The 16,865-nt window shown below is 37.9% G+C and overlaps 1 protein-coding gene across 2 annotated transcripts in view; it reads left to right on the top strand.

Annotated features, from left to right (window-relative positions):
- The window catches only part of SEL1L (SEL1L adaptor subunit of ERAD E3 ubiquitin ligase), a 56,912-nt gene that overhangs the window by 27,660 nt on the left and 12,387 nt on the right, over positions 1–16,865 (top strand). The window contains exons 7-17 of one of the 2 annotated variants that reach the window (XM_007188710.2): positions 696–749; positions 840–899; positions 3,202–3,283; positions 3,647–3,801; positions 7,020–7,076; positions 9,385–9,453; positions 12,512–12,589; positions 13,637–13,699; positions 15,022–15,109; positions 15,433–15,581; positions 16,457–16,622. In XM_007188710.2, coding sequence (XP_007188772.2) covers positions 696–749; positions 840–899; positions 3,202–3,283; positions 3,647–3,801; positions 7,020–7,076; positions 9,385–9,453; positions 12,512–12,589; positions 13,637–13,699; positions 15,022–15,109; positions 15,433–15,581; positions 16,457–16,622 — 1,021 coding nt within the window. Of the gene's footprint in view, positions 1–695; positions 750–839; positions 900–2,300; positions 3,130–3,201; positions 3,284–3,646; positions 3,802–7,019; positions 7,077–9,384; positions 9,454–12,511; positions 12,590–13,636; positions 13,700–15,021; positions 15,110–15,432; positions 15,582–16,456; positions 16,623–16,865 lie in introns of those variants that run through there. The other variant, XM_057543019.1, reaches the window with a different exon arrangement.

The following is a 16,865-nucleotide window of genomic DNA, read 5'->3' as shown; positions in this document are numbered from 1 at the left end:
GGTCTGAAAATGGCTTGCATCCCATCTGGTCACATCCCATGCAGTGGCCCTACCTAACTTCAAGGGAGGCTGGGAAATGTAGAAGAGCTCATGGCTTTTGATGAGAATAGCACCTGCCTTTACAACTTTAGCCTATGCTTTCATGTCATCAGGGATGATCCTCAGAGGGCAAAGGGTAGAACCTTACCAGTACATTGTTTGGTTGGTTGGGTTTTTTTAAGAAAACTGTGTATGCTCTAGTGTTGTAAAGTGACCTTTCTCCCTTGACCTCTTCAACTTAGCCCCTTGCTGCCTCTTTTTATTCCTGCGATAGCTTATTTAGTAATCTCTTACCCACTGTCATTGTGTATCACCCTTCACATAGATAGATAATATGTTGATGTAATGATATAGGAGACATTTTGTTTTCATAATAGCTGTTCATCAAGAATCAAGTAAAAGTCATATTTAAATCTGTTTAGCGTCGGTTTTCTAGTTGATGTTTTATTAAATTGTCTTTAATCTTCAAGCTAAGCTTTTTTAGTTGCTTAAAGTTATATTTCATTGTGTAACTTGTAAAACCTTGAATGCATTTCTGAGGCTTTTTAATTCCACAGTTGTGCGTATTTGCAACTGTTCAAATCCTTTAGCATTTAAAGATTCTTGCATCTTTTCATGGTTCATAAAACTGTCTGCCTTTTATCATTTTGTTTCAGGCTCTTGGCTTTCTCTATGCTTCTGGGCTTGGTGTTAATTCAAGTCAGGCAAAGGTAATATTATTAAAACTTTATTGTATATTACAATTTGAATTGGGTAAATATGTAACTGTGTTGAGTTAAGCATCTTTTGTTCTTTCACAGGCCCTTGTTTATTATACTTTCGGAGCTCTTGGGGGCAACCTAATAGCCCACATGGTTTTGGTAAGTAAGACTTAAATGGAAGGCTAATAACATTGAATAGTTGGTTTACAAGTGGCCACAACTTTTCTATATTTCATGATTGAAATTTACTTATATTCATTAAGACCCAATATTCAATTGAATGTCCTTCAGCTTCTTGTTAATGGATACAGCAGTTGAATCTACATGTGGATGAAAATTGGTAGAGTCCACAGTTTGTCTTTAAAATGATTAGTTTGGCTGATTGCCCTTAAAATAGTAATCTGATAAATGGTTCTTTTTCAGTTTTCCATAAGTTGGAATTGTTTGTCAGAATCATTTTTTAGATTGGGTTATGACAGATTTTACATTTAAATAGATGAAAGACTAACTATACAAATAACCAGTGTCCTATAAAGTTCATTACAGAGTATCTCTTATGTATTACCTGATAGTGTTGATCACTTAAACAGCTTAGTGTTAAAATGTAGAATCTTTCCACCACGTTCTTTTTTGCTGAGGTGTTTAATCTGCCTTCTACTTTATAAGTTGACTTTGGGTGAGTCCACATGACCTCTGACCCATATTACTGTGTTCCAAATGAATATGTAAGTTCTTGCAGAAATGTAAAGAATAGATTGAGCAGAAATGAGACTGAAAGCAGAGAAACCAGTCCAAAATCTGGAGGGGTGTATAGGCCTGGTCATTGATGGGATTATGAGACTTAACAAAGAAGGAAAATCTAGTTTTCTGGCCAATTGGGTAGATCCTGGTTAATTTTCCCTATGTGTATTCCAAAAATATTTACTGAATACTTGTCATTAGAATTCCAAAGATCAGTAAGATATAATACCATCGCACAACAAGCTTTTAATGTAGAAAGGGAGACATGAGTAAGGAGGTCGTTACAATACAGCATGAGAATGTCGGGGAATCACCTAAAAGGCACCTCACCCATACTGGCATTGGAAGGAGAGGGATTTAAGGAGATACTTCTGAAGAAAGGAGCAACTAAGACATTGGAAAATAGAATGCCAGGTAGTTTGTCAACAGGACAGGTAGACAGGAATCATGTAAATGGCTGTACGTCACACCAGGGAGCTTGGGCTTAGTCCTGTTACAGAGGTAAACTGCTGAAGGAGTTTCAGTAAGTGAAAAACAAGGGCGTTGCTCTAGGTTTCTGAAACACTCCTCACTAATTTTGAAGTCTTTTTCACTTGTTCGTTTAATCTCCAGGAACGTTTATTCCCCAAATAGTAATTGAAAAGTTATTTTTAGATGAATTTTCAAGAAATATTAGATATTTTTGACACAAATCTTTTTAAACTACTTATCAGTCTCCTTAAATGGTGGCTACAAAACAAGAGCATTAAGTATCAATATTATACATGTTATGGGTCTTCCCTGGTGGCACAGTGGTTAAGAATCCACCTGCCAATGCAGGGGACATGGGTTCGAGCCCTGGTCCGGGAAGATCCCACATGCCGCGGAGCAACCAAGCCCTTGCGCCACAACTACTGAGCCTGCGCTCTAGAGACCGCGAGCCACAACTACTGAAGCCCATGTGCCACAGCTACTGAAGCCCATGCGCCTAGAGCCTGCACTCGGCAACAAGAGAAGCCACTGCGATGAGAAGCCTGCGTGCTGCAACAAAGAATAGGCCCCGCTCACCGCAACTAGAGAAAGCCTGTGCGCAGCAACGAAGACCCAACGCAACCAAAAATAAATAAATTTATTTTTTTAAAAAAGTTTAACAAAAAATATTATACATGTTATTATACAGTCATTCCCTAAGGATTGTTAAAATTGGTAAAGCTATTTGACTCTGTGCTAAATGGCTCCAGAGAGCTCTGTCTTCTGCTCTTTATAATTAGCTATCTTCCCCCTTATTCTGAAGTCGTTTATTGCTGGTATTACTGTGCCTGTTCTAGTAGTCTCTTGTCTTCCCTATTTTGCTAATTTGTTCCTTCTTTAAGACCTACTTTGGAAGATGAACCTGTTTTTGTTAAAATTGTATCTGAAGTAAGATTGAAATCTATTCTAAGCAAGAGCCCAAGCAATTTTCTCTTATAGGTAAATGGGCACACTGCATACATAAAGTTGATGGCATCTATTTTGATTGCTCTCGGAACTTTATTATTTATTTCCTAGTTCTTAGCCTGGTTGTTGAAGTTGCTGAATAAGTTACCTCAGAATGTAAAACTCAGGATAAATGGTGTAGCCAAGTACTTGGATCAAAGGACAGCAAAACTACATTCTGCGTATAGTTAGCTTTATTTGTTCCCACAAGAATGCCACTGAAGCATGTGAAACTGCCTTCTTCTCACCTGAAGTTGTATTACAGGGTTACCGATACTGGGCTGGCATTGGGGTCCTCCAGAGCTGTGAATCTGCACTGACTCATTATCGTCTTGTTGCTAATCATGGTATCTACCTTTTTGCCTTCCACCTTACCAAAAGCAAAAAAAAAAAACCAAACAGAATTAATTTTAAATACATGTATTTTCACTGTACTACTTGAAATACTGTGACTGTTTCTCTCAAGTAGAATCATCTTTACACTAGTTGATTAAGAAGTACTTTTCAAAAATTTGCTTTGGGTTCCATTTCTTAATATTATGTGGGGAAAAAAACCTGAATTTAGATTACTATTTTGTACTCTACAGACCACTATGGAAACAATTTCCTTTAACATAGGTCTGTCAGCATTTGGCAGCTGGAATTGTACTTCCCTCTGTGGGACAGGCCCTCTGACTTTCATCCCCATCATTACTTTGTCCACATTTCAGTTGCTAGTGATATCTCACTGACGGGAGGCTCAGTAGTACAGAGAATACGGCTGCCTGACGAGGTGGAAAATCCAGGAATGAACAGTGGAATGCTTGAAGAAGATTTGATTCAGTATTACCAGTTCTTAGCTGAAAAAGGTGATGTGCAAGCACAGGTATGTGTTTAAATGTCTCCCGCGAGATCTTACTGCCTTGTATGTGACAGCCTCTGGGGGCAAGCACTTATATCTATAACATTTTCACTGAGCTATTATTAGCTACATGATTACCACACTCTCACGACCTTTCATTTGGACTCACCTGGGATGTGGCCCAGGCATATTGATGGTTCCGTGAAAGCTGGCCAGGGTGACTCCACTGTGCTCCCCAGTTGGAAACTGCTGCTTAAATGGAGCGGCGTTGCGGTGGTGATGAAGGCTCTTCGGGGGTCACCCAGGATGGAAACTGTCACCCTCCCCCCACAAACAAAAAGTCTCTGGCACATTTGGAATTTCAGATGCTCTTCAGAGCTATCCATGTTTCCTTTCCTTACCTTAGACTGTAATTTTCTCAAGGTCAAGGACAGAAGTAGGCTTGTTTGATGTAAACTGTATGATATATTCAGTACATCAAAGTATCATGTATAATGTGCTGTTTCATGGGTTGTTTTGATGATATTAAAATAAAAAGGAGAACTTCGCTGTCCATTTTAAGAACAGTTAATTTTCAGACTAACAGAAGGGAATATTAAAAAAAAAAAAAAAAAGAAAAACTTAAGCCATATCTTAGCTCGTGGAAATTAAAATAAAGTTGTCTCTTCTGATTATACATCTTTCTTTTATATGACACCAATTAAAATTCAAAACACTCTAAATGCTTAACAATAGGGAATTATTTGCCTCAAATATGACACTCCAATATAATGGAATTCTATGCGGTCATTAAAAATTATGTCGAATACTACTTAATGTAGAAAGCTGATTTCAGTGTATTACATGAAAATCTCAAGTTAAAGAAAAAAGTGTGTGGTATAGTATATCATTTTTTTTTTTTACTTACTGAGTTATGACATGAATACAGAAAAGTACACAAAGCTGAAGTACAGCTCAATGAATTATCAGCAAGGGAGCCTCTTGTGTGGTGTAACTAGGACCCTAGAAGCCCCTCTTTGGAACTCTTCTTCCCTAACTCTTCCCTCTTGCCCGTAGGTAACCACTGAGCTGGCGTCTAATACCATAAATTGGTTTGGCCTGTTTTTGAAGGAGTCTTATGTAAAAAAAAATCATACAGCATTTTTTTGGTATCAACTTCTTTTACTCAGCATTATGTTTATGAAATCAATCCATGTGTTTTCACATAGCTGTAATTCATTCATTTGCATTGCTATATAGTATTTCATTGTATGAAACTACCACAATTTATCCATTCTATTCTTCCCAGACTTGGGCTGTTACAAATAATGCTCTGCATTTTCTTGTACATGTCTTGGGCAAATACTGTCTCAAATTTTCATAGCTTTATAGAACTTGATAGCTAGTATAATACATTCTCCCACTATCATATTTTCATTGTATTTAGCTCTAATTTTCATCGTGATTTCTTTTGACCCGTGTGTAATTTAGAAATGAATTGCTTAGTTTCCACATACAGTCAGCCCTTTGTAACAGCAGGTTCTGCATCCAAAGATTCAACTAACCGTGGACCAAAAAATTTGAAAACAAATTTTTTTTTTTTTCAGAAAGTTCCAAAAAGCAAACTTTGTCACACACTGGCAACTATTTACATAGTATTTACATTGTATTTACAACTATTTACATAGCATTTACATTAAGTATTATAAGTAATCTAGAAATGATTTAAAGTGTACAGGAGGTTGTACATGGGTTACATGCACATACTATGCCATTTTATATAAGAGACTTGGCGTCTGCAGAGCTTGGTATCTGTGGGGTTCCTGGAACCAATCCCCCATGGATGCCAAGGGACAACTGTACATGCGAATTTTCTGCTTACCTTTTTTGTTGTTGATACCTGGCTTAATCCGCTGTAGTCAGAATATACTCTGTATGACTTCAGTTGTTTGAGAGTTCTTGAAACTTGCTTGATGCCCCATCTTGGTCAGTTTGGGCAAATATTCTGTGCGCTAAAGAGAATGTGAATTTCTACAGTCATTGGGTGTAGTGTTTGATATGTGTCAATTGTCGTGTTTCTTAATCCTGTTGTTCTAATCTTTTGAATCCCTACTGAATTTGGCTGCTTTTTCTGTCAAATGCTGAGACAGTATTGCTGAAATTTTCCACTCTGATTGTGGATTTGTCTCTTTCTCCTTTTAGTTTCATCAGTTTTGATTTATATATTTTAAGCCATGTCTAATGCATAACTTAATATTGTTATCTTTCTGTTGAGCTAACTTTTGTATCATGAAATGACCTCTTTTATCTCCAGAAATATTTTTTACTTTAGTTGTATTTTGCCCAATACTGGCATAGCTACACTACTTTTTTTTGGTTAGTATTTACCCGGAATATCTTTTCTATCTTGTACTTTCAACCTTCTAATGTTTAAGGTATGTCTCTTGCAAGCATCAAATGACTAGTTTTGTTCATTTTTCTTAATCCATTCAGTCTTTTAAGTAGAGTAATTAGTGATATATTTGAGTTTCAATTTTCTATCTCACTTTTATTTTGCTTTTCCAAGTTCCTTTTTCTCTCCTTTCTTATCCTCTTTTGGTTTGAATTTGTCTGTATGTGTTTTAATCCTATATGTTTTTGAACCCCACAAGATACTATTCTTTTATACAGTCCATCCAATTTAGATTTACTCACAAGTTTATCTTTATCTTGTTCTTTATTTCTTACTGCATCTCCAAGCTTCCCAGGATAATTTTGCCTCTTCCTAAAGAATACTCTTTAGTTCAAAAGATTTGAACTTTTCTTTAGTTTGTGTGGAAATGCCTTTATTTCACCTCTATTTCAGGATACTTTGCAACTAAAAGCAGACATTTTTAGTTTTTTTTTAAATGTAGGATATGGACTTCCCTGGTGGTCTAGTGGTTAAGACTTCGCCTTCCAATGCAAGGGGTGTGGGTTCAATCCCTGGTCGGGGAGCTAAGATCCCACATGCTTCTCAGCCAAAAAACCAAAACATAAAACAGAAGCGATATTGTAACAAATTCAATGAAGACTTTAAAAATTGTCCACATCAAAAGAGTCTTTAAAACAAACAAAAAAAAATGTAAGAGTAATATCTTAGGGAATTAAGACTAAATGTTTAATTTTCTGTGTTATGAACAGAAACCTTTTTGTGACCAAATGGTTTCTTGTTGGTCTAATCTCATTACATGCTAGAGGCAGGTGCTGCCACTTACTCTTGCCTCCTTTTTGTTCATTTTCAGGTTGGTCTGGGACAGCTGCATCTGCACGGAGGCCGTGGAGTAGAACAAAACCATCAGGTAACCTTCCTGTTCTTAGGGCCTTACATTTCATATTATAGCAAGAAATGATGCTTCAGATATATTTCTTGCTAAGTCAGTCACAATATCAAGCTTTGTGATTAATGGATGTTGATAACATCACAAATGAGCTTTCAAGATCTAACCCCTGAGGAAACTGAGGAACAAAAATGTGATCATACCTCGTAGTGATGGGAAAGGTTTTATTAATTCCAAAACCTAGTTCTCAATACGGCCAAAAATGCATAAACAGTGTCTTGGTTTTCTATAGGTATTGTGATAGAAGTATGTCTTTAAAAACTCCTATTGGAAAATATTTCCTAGAACTGAGGAAAATTCAGTGTTGAGTTTGTGAGAAATTAGGAGTGTACAACTATAGCAGTCAGATCCATATCCACTCACCAACTTTGGTCTGCTTTTTGTCCTGTGTATCGTTCATCTCTTCCCTTCTTGCCATCAATATACACCTATCACTTGTGTGAATAATTACCCGCCTGCATTTCCTAAGCAATAGCCTGTCTTTGTAAACTGTGCATCTGATCGTGCAGTTCCATTGCTTAAAACTCTTGAGTGGTCTGTAATTTCTAGTAGCTTGGAAACCAAAACCTTTAACATGACCTCCAAGGCCTTGTACCAGTCTCTATTTACCTCACCAGCCCCTTGCTTTCTGAGTCACAGACATATGGACCTTTTCTCAGGTCTTTTGAAAATATTAAGAACCTCCCTGTCTCAGGACTTCTGGAAGGCCAGTCCCTCTAACTAGAGTGAATATTATTATCCCACCTCCTTTCTTCACATAACCATCCTACTCATTCTCCAGAACTCAAATCCAGGATCTCTTCCCCTGAATGTCTCCTCTGACCACAACCCCACTCCAAGAACAGGTCATGGACCACAGTTACGACTTCTGAAAATCTGTATTCCCTGTGGCCTTTGTCCATTATAAATTAGTTAATTATGTAATTGTTTCCCCTGCTAGAATATAAGGTCCAAAATAGCATGAACTATGTCTGCCTTGTTTGCCACTTCATTCCCAGCACCTGGCAGTGCCCAGCATGTATAATATTAAGTTCTCAATAAATGTTCGTCAAACTAATAAAACTGTTTTCCTACCACACCATTTAAGTATTCTAATTAAGGTTATTTCAAGCACCATATTGCATCAACTTTAAGAATTAGTTTGTAACAAGATACATTATCACTAAAACTATACCAAATATTGATGCTTTTTAAAATTATTATTCAAACAGCATTTTGACAACTTTAGGTGTCTTTAGGTCATTAAAATTGCATGTCATTAGGCCAGTGAAGCATCAGATGAACTGGTTAGTAAAAATGTCAGGTGAGAGAACAGAATTCTGGTTAAGAATTTGCTACATACCTTTACACAACAAGTTTTGGGATATTCTTGGTGGTGTATGCTGCCTACCTGTGAAACAATTACACAGTGATAAATTTTCACAGAAGAAAAGGAGTTCCCAATATATAATTGCATGAATTCAACCAATGTTTGAGTACCACCTGTCCCATTCACTGCAAGGCATTCAGGATACAATGCTGGACCTTACCCTTGGTCCTTACCTTTACAGAGCTTCAAGTTTAATAGAAGCATTAGGTAATTTTTAAATGATCACACCAACAAATATGTAATAAATTGTTGTTACAAAGGAGAATTAATGAGTCCAATGATAGGTTAATGAGGAGGAGGTGGCACTTGTCTCTGAAGAGACGTGGATGACATTTAAGTTGAACCTTGGAGGTAAGATCATTCCAGCCCAAAAAGAACAGCATGTGTATAGGTCCTGAGGCAGGAAGGAACATGGCTGGTGTACCCAGAGTGCAGGGAGCAAGGTGAAACAGTACTGAGATAAAGTGTCTGGTCATGTCAGTGTATTCCCTGCAGCACTTCAAGGGGCCGGAAGGACCAGCATGTTGAGATTTAAGAACAGTCGCTTTGGATGACCCCAAGAATAAAAGCAGAAAGATCAGGGAGGGGAGAGTTCCAGAAGTTCTGCTGAGAGATAATGCAGCTTACACTAGAATTATGGGAATGGAGGATAGTAGATGGATTCAAGATGTATCAATATTTGGTGGTGAAAGAAATAGGACTTAGTGATGGATTGGATATGAGAGGGAAGTGGGGTGGGTACCTCAGACAACCAGTAGACGTTGTGTTGCCATTTACTTAAACTGAGATACTGCAGTATAACAAGATTTTTAAAAATGTTCCTGAAGTAATTATTTTGGTTAAAAGCCAAGGGCAGGTTCTATTAACAACTAATAATTTTCATAAATTCCTTTCTCACAGAGAGCATTTGACTACTTCAATTTAGCAGCTAATGCTGGCAATTCCCATGCCATGGCCTTCTTGGGAAAGGTACTGTACATCCTGTGAACATTTTCTGTAATAGCAAGAGGTGTTCACATAGTAAGCACGTATTGTATTCATCATCTACAATTTACCAAATATAAGCTGGAAATAAAATTTCCAATACAAGCATATTATATCTTGTCTTAAGATAAGTGCTATTCTGAGGCGTTTTCTTAAGTAACTTAAAGGTAACATAGCATTTGCTTGTCAGTATGTTAATTCTCCATCGAAGTTAACTATCACTGTCTGCACCCCTACTTTTTGTGTATTATACACAGTAATAAGGGATTTATTCATGCTGTGCAGTTTTTTGCTAAGTCTGTCATAATTACCTGTTTACTTTCATGCTGAATAAGAGACATTTAGAGTGAGTTGAAATGTGTCTGCAGACCTTTTAATTGTCTTAAATATGATAACCATCACCTACCTCTCAATGCAGTTCTTTTCTCAAGCAAGGGAACCTTTAAGTCTAGAGACTTAATGAATAGATTCCATATGTCATGGCATAATCTCAAAACTTCCTTTTTTCATTATTTTGAAAATGAACACATTATAAACCAATGGATATTTTCATCTATAGCCAAGTCCTAAGGTTAGGAGGCTCAGGTAGACTATATCTCAAAAGCTTTTACAAGGAGAAGATCTAACCAGTATTTGCCACAGCTAGTCATTTGGGGCCTGAGAACTTTACATTTAGACTTCCTATTGCAGCATAGAAACTGGTATTGCCTATATATTTTTTTAAATTAATTAATTAATTTATTTATTTATTTTTGGCTGTGTTGGGTCTTTGTTGCTGCACACGAGCTTTCTCTAGTTGTGGCGAGCGGGGGCTACTCTTTCTTGTGGTGTGCAGGCTTCTCATTGCGGTGGCTTCTCTTGTTGTGGAGCTTGGGCTCTAGGCACGTGGGCTTCAGTAGTTGTGGCACGTGGGCTCAGTAGTTGTGGCTCACGGGCTCTAGAGCGCAGGCTCAGTAGTTGTGGCACACGGGCTTAGTTGCTCCGTGGCATGTGGGATCTTCCCGGACCAGGGCTCGAACCCATGTCCCCTGCATGGGCAGGTGGATTCTTAACCACTGCGCCACCAGGGAAGTCCCTGCCTATCTATTTTTGTTAGCATTTAACAACTTTTCATTTCAGCCCTCTCGATTCTTGCTCTGATTTACTAATTTTCCTTATCTCAAAAAAAGATTTTCTTTACTTATTTCCTTAATACTTACATTGATATAAACAGTACTACTGGTCATTCAGTTTTCCTTTCTCCTGGCCCTTTTATCAGTTCCCATACCTGGTATACTATATAGACATTCAGTGCTTGAAACCTTTTAAAATAACCTTTTAGTTATTTCTTTTCCTGAATTTAAGACATACCCTGCATCTTATCATGGGGAAATCAGTGGTAGAGGAGAAAGGAAGGTGGACATTGCTGTCGGCTCTTCTTTTCCTCATTTAATTGCTTATCCCAAACAATTGTTCAACCATTTGCACTGGGACAGATTGAGAAGAAAGATTTGTCTCAGGGTTTAAGATTTCTTCTTTTGACACATGAAAGGATGCTCAACATCACTAATCGTTAGAGAAATGCAAATCAAAGCTACAATGAGGGGCTTCCCTGGTGGCGCAGTGGTTGAGAGTCTGCCTGCCAATGCAGGAGACGCGGGTTCGTGCCCTGGTCTGGGAAGATCCCGCATGCCGCAGAGCAACTGGGCCCGTGAGCCGCAATTGCTGAGCCTGCGCGTCTGGAGCCTGTGCTCCGCAACAGGAGAGGCCGCGATAGTGAGAGGCCCGCGCACCGCGATGAAGAGTGGCCCCCGCTTGCCACAACTAGAGAAAGCCCTCGCACAGAAACGAAGACCCAACACAGCCATAAATAAATAAAAATAAAAAAAAAATTATTAAAAAAAAACTACAATGAGGTATCACCTCACACCAGTCAGAATGGCCATCATCAAAAAATCTACAAACAATAAATGCTGGAGAGGGTGTGGAGTAAAGGGAACCCTTTTGAACTGTTGGTGTGAATGTAAATTGATACAGCCACTATGGAGAACAGTATGGAGTTTCCTTAAAAAATTAAAAATAGAACTACCATATGACCCAGCAATCCCACTACTGGGCATATACCCTGAGAAAACCATAATTCAAAAAGAGACATGTACCACAATGTTCATTGCAGTGCTATTTACAATAGCCAGGACATGGAAGCAACCTAAGTGTCCATCGAAAGATGAATGGATAAAGAAGATGTGGCACATATATACAATGGAATATTACTCAGCCATAAAAAGAAACGAAATTGAGTTATTTGTAGGGAGGTGGATGGACCTAGAGTCTGTCATACAGAGTGAAGTAAGTCAGAAAGGGAAAAACAAATACTGTATGCTAACACATATATATGGAATCTAAAAAAAAAAAAAAGGTTCTGAAGAACCTAGGGGCAGGACAGGAATAAAGACGCAGATGTAGAGAATGGACTTGAGGACACGGGGAGGGGGAAGGGTAAGCTGGGACGAAGTGAGAGAGTGGCATTGACATATATACACTACCAAATGTAAAATAGATAGCTAGTGGGAAGCAGCTGCATAGCACAGGGAGATCAGCTCGGTGCTTTGTGACCACCTAGAGGGGTGGGATAGGGAGGGTGGGAGGGAGACGCAAGAGGGAGGGGATATGGGGATATATGTATATGTATAGCTGATTCACTTTGTCATACAGCAGAAACTAACACAACACTGTAGAGCAATTATACTCCAATAAAGATGTTTAAAAACAAAATAACTGTAGTTAATAAAAAAAAAAGATTTCTTCTTTTGAGATTGATCAGTGAACTGATTTTATATATTCATGTTTATAGATAAGTCATTAATTTGACATGATATAGAATATATAAAAAATGTCTACTTTTAAGTTTTTGCTTTTAATTCTAAAATATCCTGTGGGGAATTTTAAACTTTGTTGAAAGATTCCATGAAATCTGACAAACCCCAGAATGAGCTGAGATAGGAGAAAAATGTAATTGGAGAGAAGGTTACAGCTCCTATTGAGACTGGGGTCTGTTTTCCAGATGTATTCAGAGGGAAGCGATATTGTACCTCAGAGTAATGAGACAGCTCTTCACTACTTTAAAAAGGCTGCTGACATGGTAAGAATTCATGACTCAGTATGTTGAAATGTGTACCATATTACTGTTATTTTAATAGGAAAGTTTATTGTGTTAAGGGGATTAGTCATAATCAACTTACTCCGTAAATTATTGGAAGTGCTTATGTAAGTATGATTCATATGGATGAATTGGCTAGAAAAAACCTACTCGGGAAAAAGCAGTATGTATTTTTTTAGGGACCAGATTATTGAATATTAATTCTGTGTTTCAATTTCATTGAGAAGTTTCCTGATCAGGGAAGTAATGATTTTAGTAATGGAATTGGGTGTTATATAATTTATCCTATTTGTGTTGCAATTTGAGATTTAAAGCTTACATGACTGGGTAGTTTTGATAACCAGGATACATAAGTTAGGCTTTCTTTGGCCCAGAGAAAGCTGCCTATGAATATTTAAGACCCTCTGGGCTCCAGTGTGTACACTGACCTCTTTGTCAGCTAGTACATGTTACTGTAGTCCCAAATGTCAGTGGAGTGTTTCCCAAAGGGGCACTGTGACACTCTTTTAAAGATGCCTCTGTCCTTCTGAGTTTAGGTGAATACTAGATTTTTCTCTTTTCGGTCTCAAAACAATGATTGTCTTTGCTCCACAACATTCCAACAATCTTAAGCATATCCTTGCCACCTGATCCCAATATTAATTTGTTGATTCTGCCCCATGGCAACATCTTCTTTATTGGGGTGGGAGATTACCAGTGAAAAACTACCAAAAAAAAAATGACCTACTTTTAATTTTGAAAAGATTAAATACATGTCATGTTTTATATCATAAATTCATGAAACAGTCATAAGGTAAGTCACCAAAATTTAATTCTAAGTGAATTTACTATTTACTCATTTTCAGCAATTATTGAAAGTCAAATCTCTAAAACTCAGTATCATGTTTAGTCTGATGGGAAGGAGAAAATATTGTTTTAAATTGAAAAGTACTAAAACATGTTTTGAATATGCTTGTAAATTATTTCTTTTGCAGTCATTTATTCTTGCCTATTTTGTAATGAATCTTTCATTTTGTCTCTGGTTGGCAGGGCAACCCAGTTGGACAGAGTGGGCTTGGAATGGCTTACCTCTACGGGAGAGGAGTTCAAGTTGTAAGTCTTCAATCTAACGTCTGACTTTAATGAGCAGTCAGCTGGTGAGGTAGGGAAGTATTCCTTAACTAGCTCCCAGTCAGCCCAGGTGAGACCGTTTCATTATAACCAGAGCTGAAACTCTTGAGTTTGGTTCCCTACCACCCCTTACCCCATCCCACCATAGCAACTGCCTTCTTAGAATGGCTGTGTCTCTGGCACCTTCTCCTCAAGGTATGAAGCTGTTTCTCATTGTTCCATCTATGCTCTCTACCCCACCTACTCTGCCATCTCTCCCAGACTTAAATATCTCCCTGCTATTTCTTCACCCAAGCCTAAGAAAATTCTTAAGTCCTCCCATGTAGAGGGAGAAAAGCTTTCTGTTCTACCCCATGCCCTTCTAGCTACCACCTCTCTTCTCTCCAGCCCTTTCCTGCAAAGCCAGGTTTCCCCAAAGAATGAATTATGTGAGCTGCTACCATCCACTCTTCAGCTCTCAGCAGTCAGGCTTTTACCTCATGTAACTGCTCTACATAGCTCACCAGTAACCTCCTCAATGTCAACCCCATGTGACATTTTTTGGTTCTACTGTACTTGAGCTCTTTCTTCCCGGGGGCTGTCTTGGTTTTCCTGGGCTGTTGCTCTTCATTCTTCTGTGCTACTTGCTCACGTTGGATGCTCCCGGATCCTCGTCGCTGTCCGCATCTCTGTGCGGTCTCTCCAAGCAATGTGTTCTTTTAATTTGGGCCCGAAACTAAGAGCTAGGTATAGAATTCTAATCTGTAGTTATTTCCTAGCACAAAAGACAGTAATGTGGTCTCATTTTGATTCCTTCTAGTCATTTTAGGGTACTAAAATCCAGTAGTGACCTTTGTTTTAATTCTTCTTTGGGGATATGTCTGATATTTGAAATCTAATAATCATACAATGTTTGATAAGCTACCCAGGGAAGAACAAACAAGGAGAGAATTTTTCTTATTTAATATTAGAAATATTGAGGTTTAAAAGGGTTAGTTGGTTAATCGAAAAGATATGATGACTGTTTCTTAATTTCTGGCCTGCTGTTCTACTAGTGTTGTTTATGCCTTCTGAGAGCAGACATGCAAATTGTTTCACAGAATAGTATATTTGCTTTTTTTTAACAGTCTTAAATGTTAATCCCCCATGACTTAAAAAATATTACCATCTTTGTATTATAAAAAATTAGGTCATCCTTTTAATGATTTTAAGAATATTTTCTGTATGCTTTGTTAATTCTTTTTATGAATGAATCTCCTGACTTCTGAGTATATCAGCCTTTTGAGCTTCCTTATCATGTGATCATATGACCTCTTTTTCTACAGAATTATGATCTGGCACTGAAGTATTTCCAGAAAGCTGCTGAACAAGGCTGGGTGGATGGGCAACTACAGCTTGGCTCCATGTACTATAGTAAGTAACGCTGGAGTTAATGATGGACACACCAAATCTAAATGGCCTGTTTTCCTCTAGATGCCACTATGATATGGAAGTGAGAGCTATCGAATTTCTAGCTGATTAATGTCCTCCCAGTTCAATGATGTGTGCATCTTGTGTTTCATTGTAGAGTATATTAATCTGTATTGATGTATAAATCTGTATTAATAAGATTCACATCTTTCCAGAGTAAGAATTCTGAATTTCATTTAGTTTTATTCCTATGTAAGTCTTCTCTGATGCTTCAGCTAAATCTTATTTAAGACTATTCCTAACCTCTCGTGTGATTTTCCTTACAGATGGCATTGGAGTCAAGAGGGATTATAAACAGGCCTTGAAGTATTTTAATTTAGCTTCTCAGGGAGGCCATATCTTGGCTTTCTATAACCTAGCTCAGATGCATGCCAGCGGCACAGGTGTGATGCGATCGTGTCACACCGCAGTGGAGGTAAGGGCTTTTCTACCAACCTGTATGTAGGAAATTAATTTGCCCAGTAGGAAAGTCTACTGTTTTATTTATTTTTTTATTGGAGTATAATTGCTTTACAATGTTGTGTTAGTTTCTGCTGTACAGCAAAGTGAATCAGCTATATGTATACATATATCCCCTCCCTCTTGGACCTCCCTCCTGCCCCACCCCCAATCCTACTGTTTTAATTCTGGTTTTCTTTGCATGATTTCTTCTAGAGTAGAAACAGACTTAGCCAACTAGCACTGGTATACTGAGGGAAGGCTCTGAGGGTCTGTGTGTTACAATCACACTTATTAGTTCCATTTGTCTCTCCCTCCCAGAATCAGCGTTTATAAGGGCAGATATTATTGTCTGCAGTCTCTCTAGCACCTAAGACAGTATCTGAGACATAGTCAGCCTCAAAAAGTGTATGTTAAATGAACGTTGTTAGCTTTCTCGTAATTGGCACTTTCGAGGGACATTGTTAAATGCTTAGCAAAGTTTCTGAACCACTCTATGCTTCAGTTTCCTCGCTTGTAAAATGGAGCTGTTTGTTACTAGGACTTACTTCATAAGAGAGTGGTCCCTCATGGGAGGAGTAAGTGAGTCAATGTACATACTATACATAAATCACTAGGACAGTGCCTGGCTGGAGTAAATGGTATATAATTGTTTGCTATTATTTTTATAAACCTGTTCTAAAGACTAAGTGAAAGCTTCAAATAAATATCCCAGACTTTTATATATATATTTAGTAAAACTGCCAGAGATTGAGAGAGCAAGCTTAACAATTGCTTATAGCCAAAGTGCAAAAATGATTTTCCGACATATCTTTCTTAATCTTGTATTGATTATTTTTCCTGTTTTCATAGTTGTTTAAGAATGTATGTGAACGGGGCCGGTGGTCTGAGAGGCTCATGACTGCCTATAACAGCTATAAAGATGGTGACTACAATGCCGCAGTGATCCAGTACCTCCTGCTGGCAGAGCAAGGCTATGAAGTGGCACAAAGCAACGCAGCCTTCATTCTCGATCAGAGTAAGGTTCATTTTAGTCCTGCCTTGGGTTAACCTGTTTAAAAAGAAAAGCCACAAAGATACTTCTTTATTATTATAACTAGAACATAACAGCACACATGCTCAAGTTATTTTACCTCAGATTTCTAAGCCATCAAAGTTAGTTTTATACAGTTGACGATAGAAATGGATTTGACGTCTATCATAAAGTTAACTGCTTTCAGTAAATACATTTTTCAAACTACAGCAGATGCAGAAACATTGT

The sequence above is a fragment of the Balaenoptera acutorostrata genome, chromosome 3, assembly GCF_949987535.1.
Source record: "Balaenoptera acutorostrata chromosome 3, mBalAcu1.1, whole genome shotgun sequence".
Classification (NCBI taxonomy): Eukaryota; Metazoa; Chordata; class Mammalia; order Artiodactyla; family Balaenopteridae; genus Balaenoptera; species Balaenoptera acutorostrata.
Note: the sequence above shows the minus strand (reverse complement) of the source record. Positions and strands in the feature narration are given on the sequence as shown.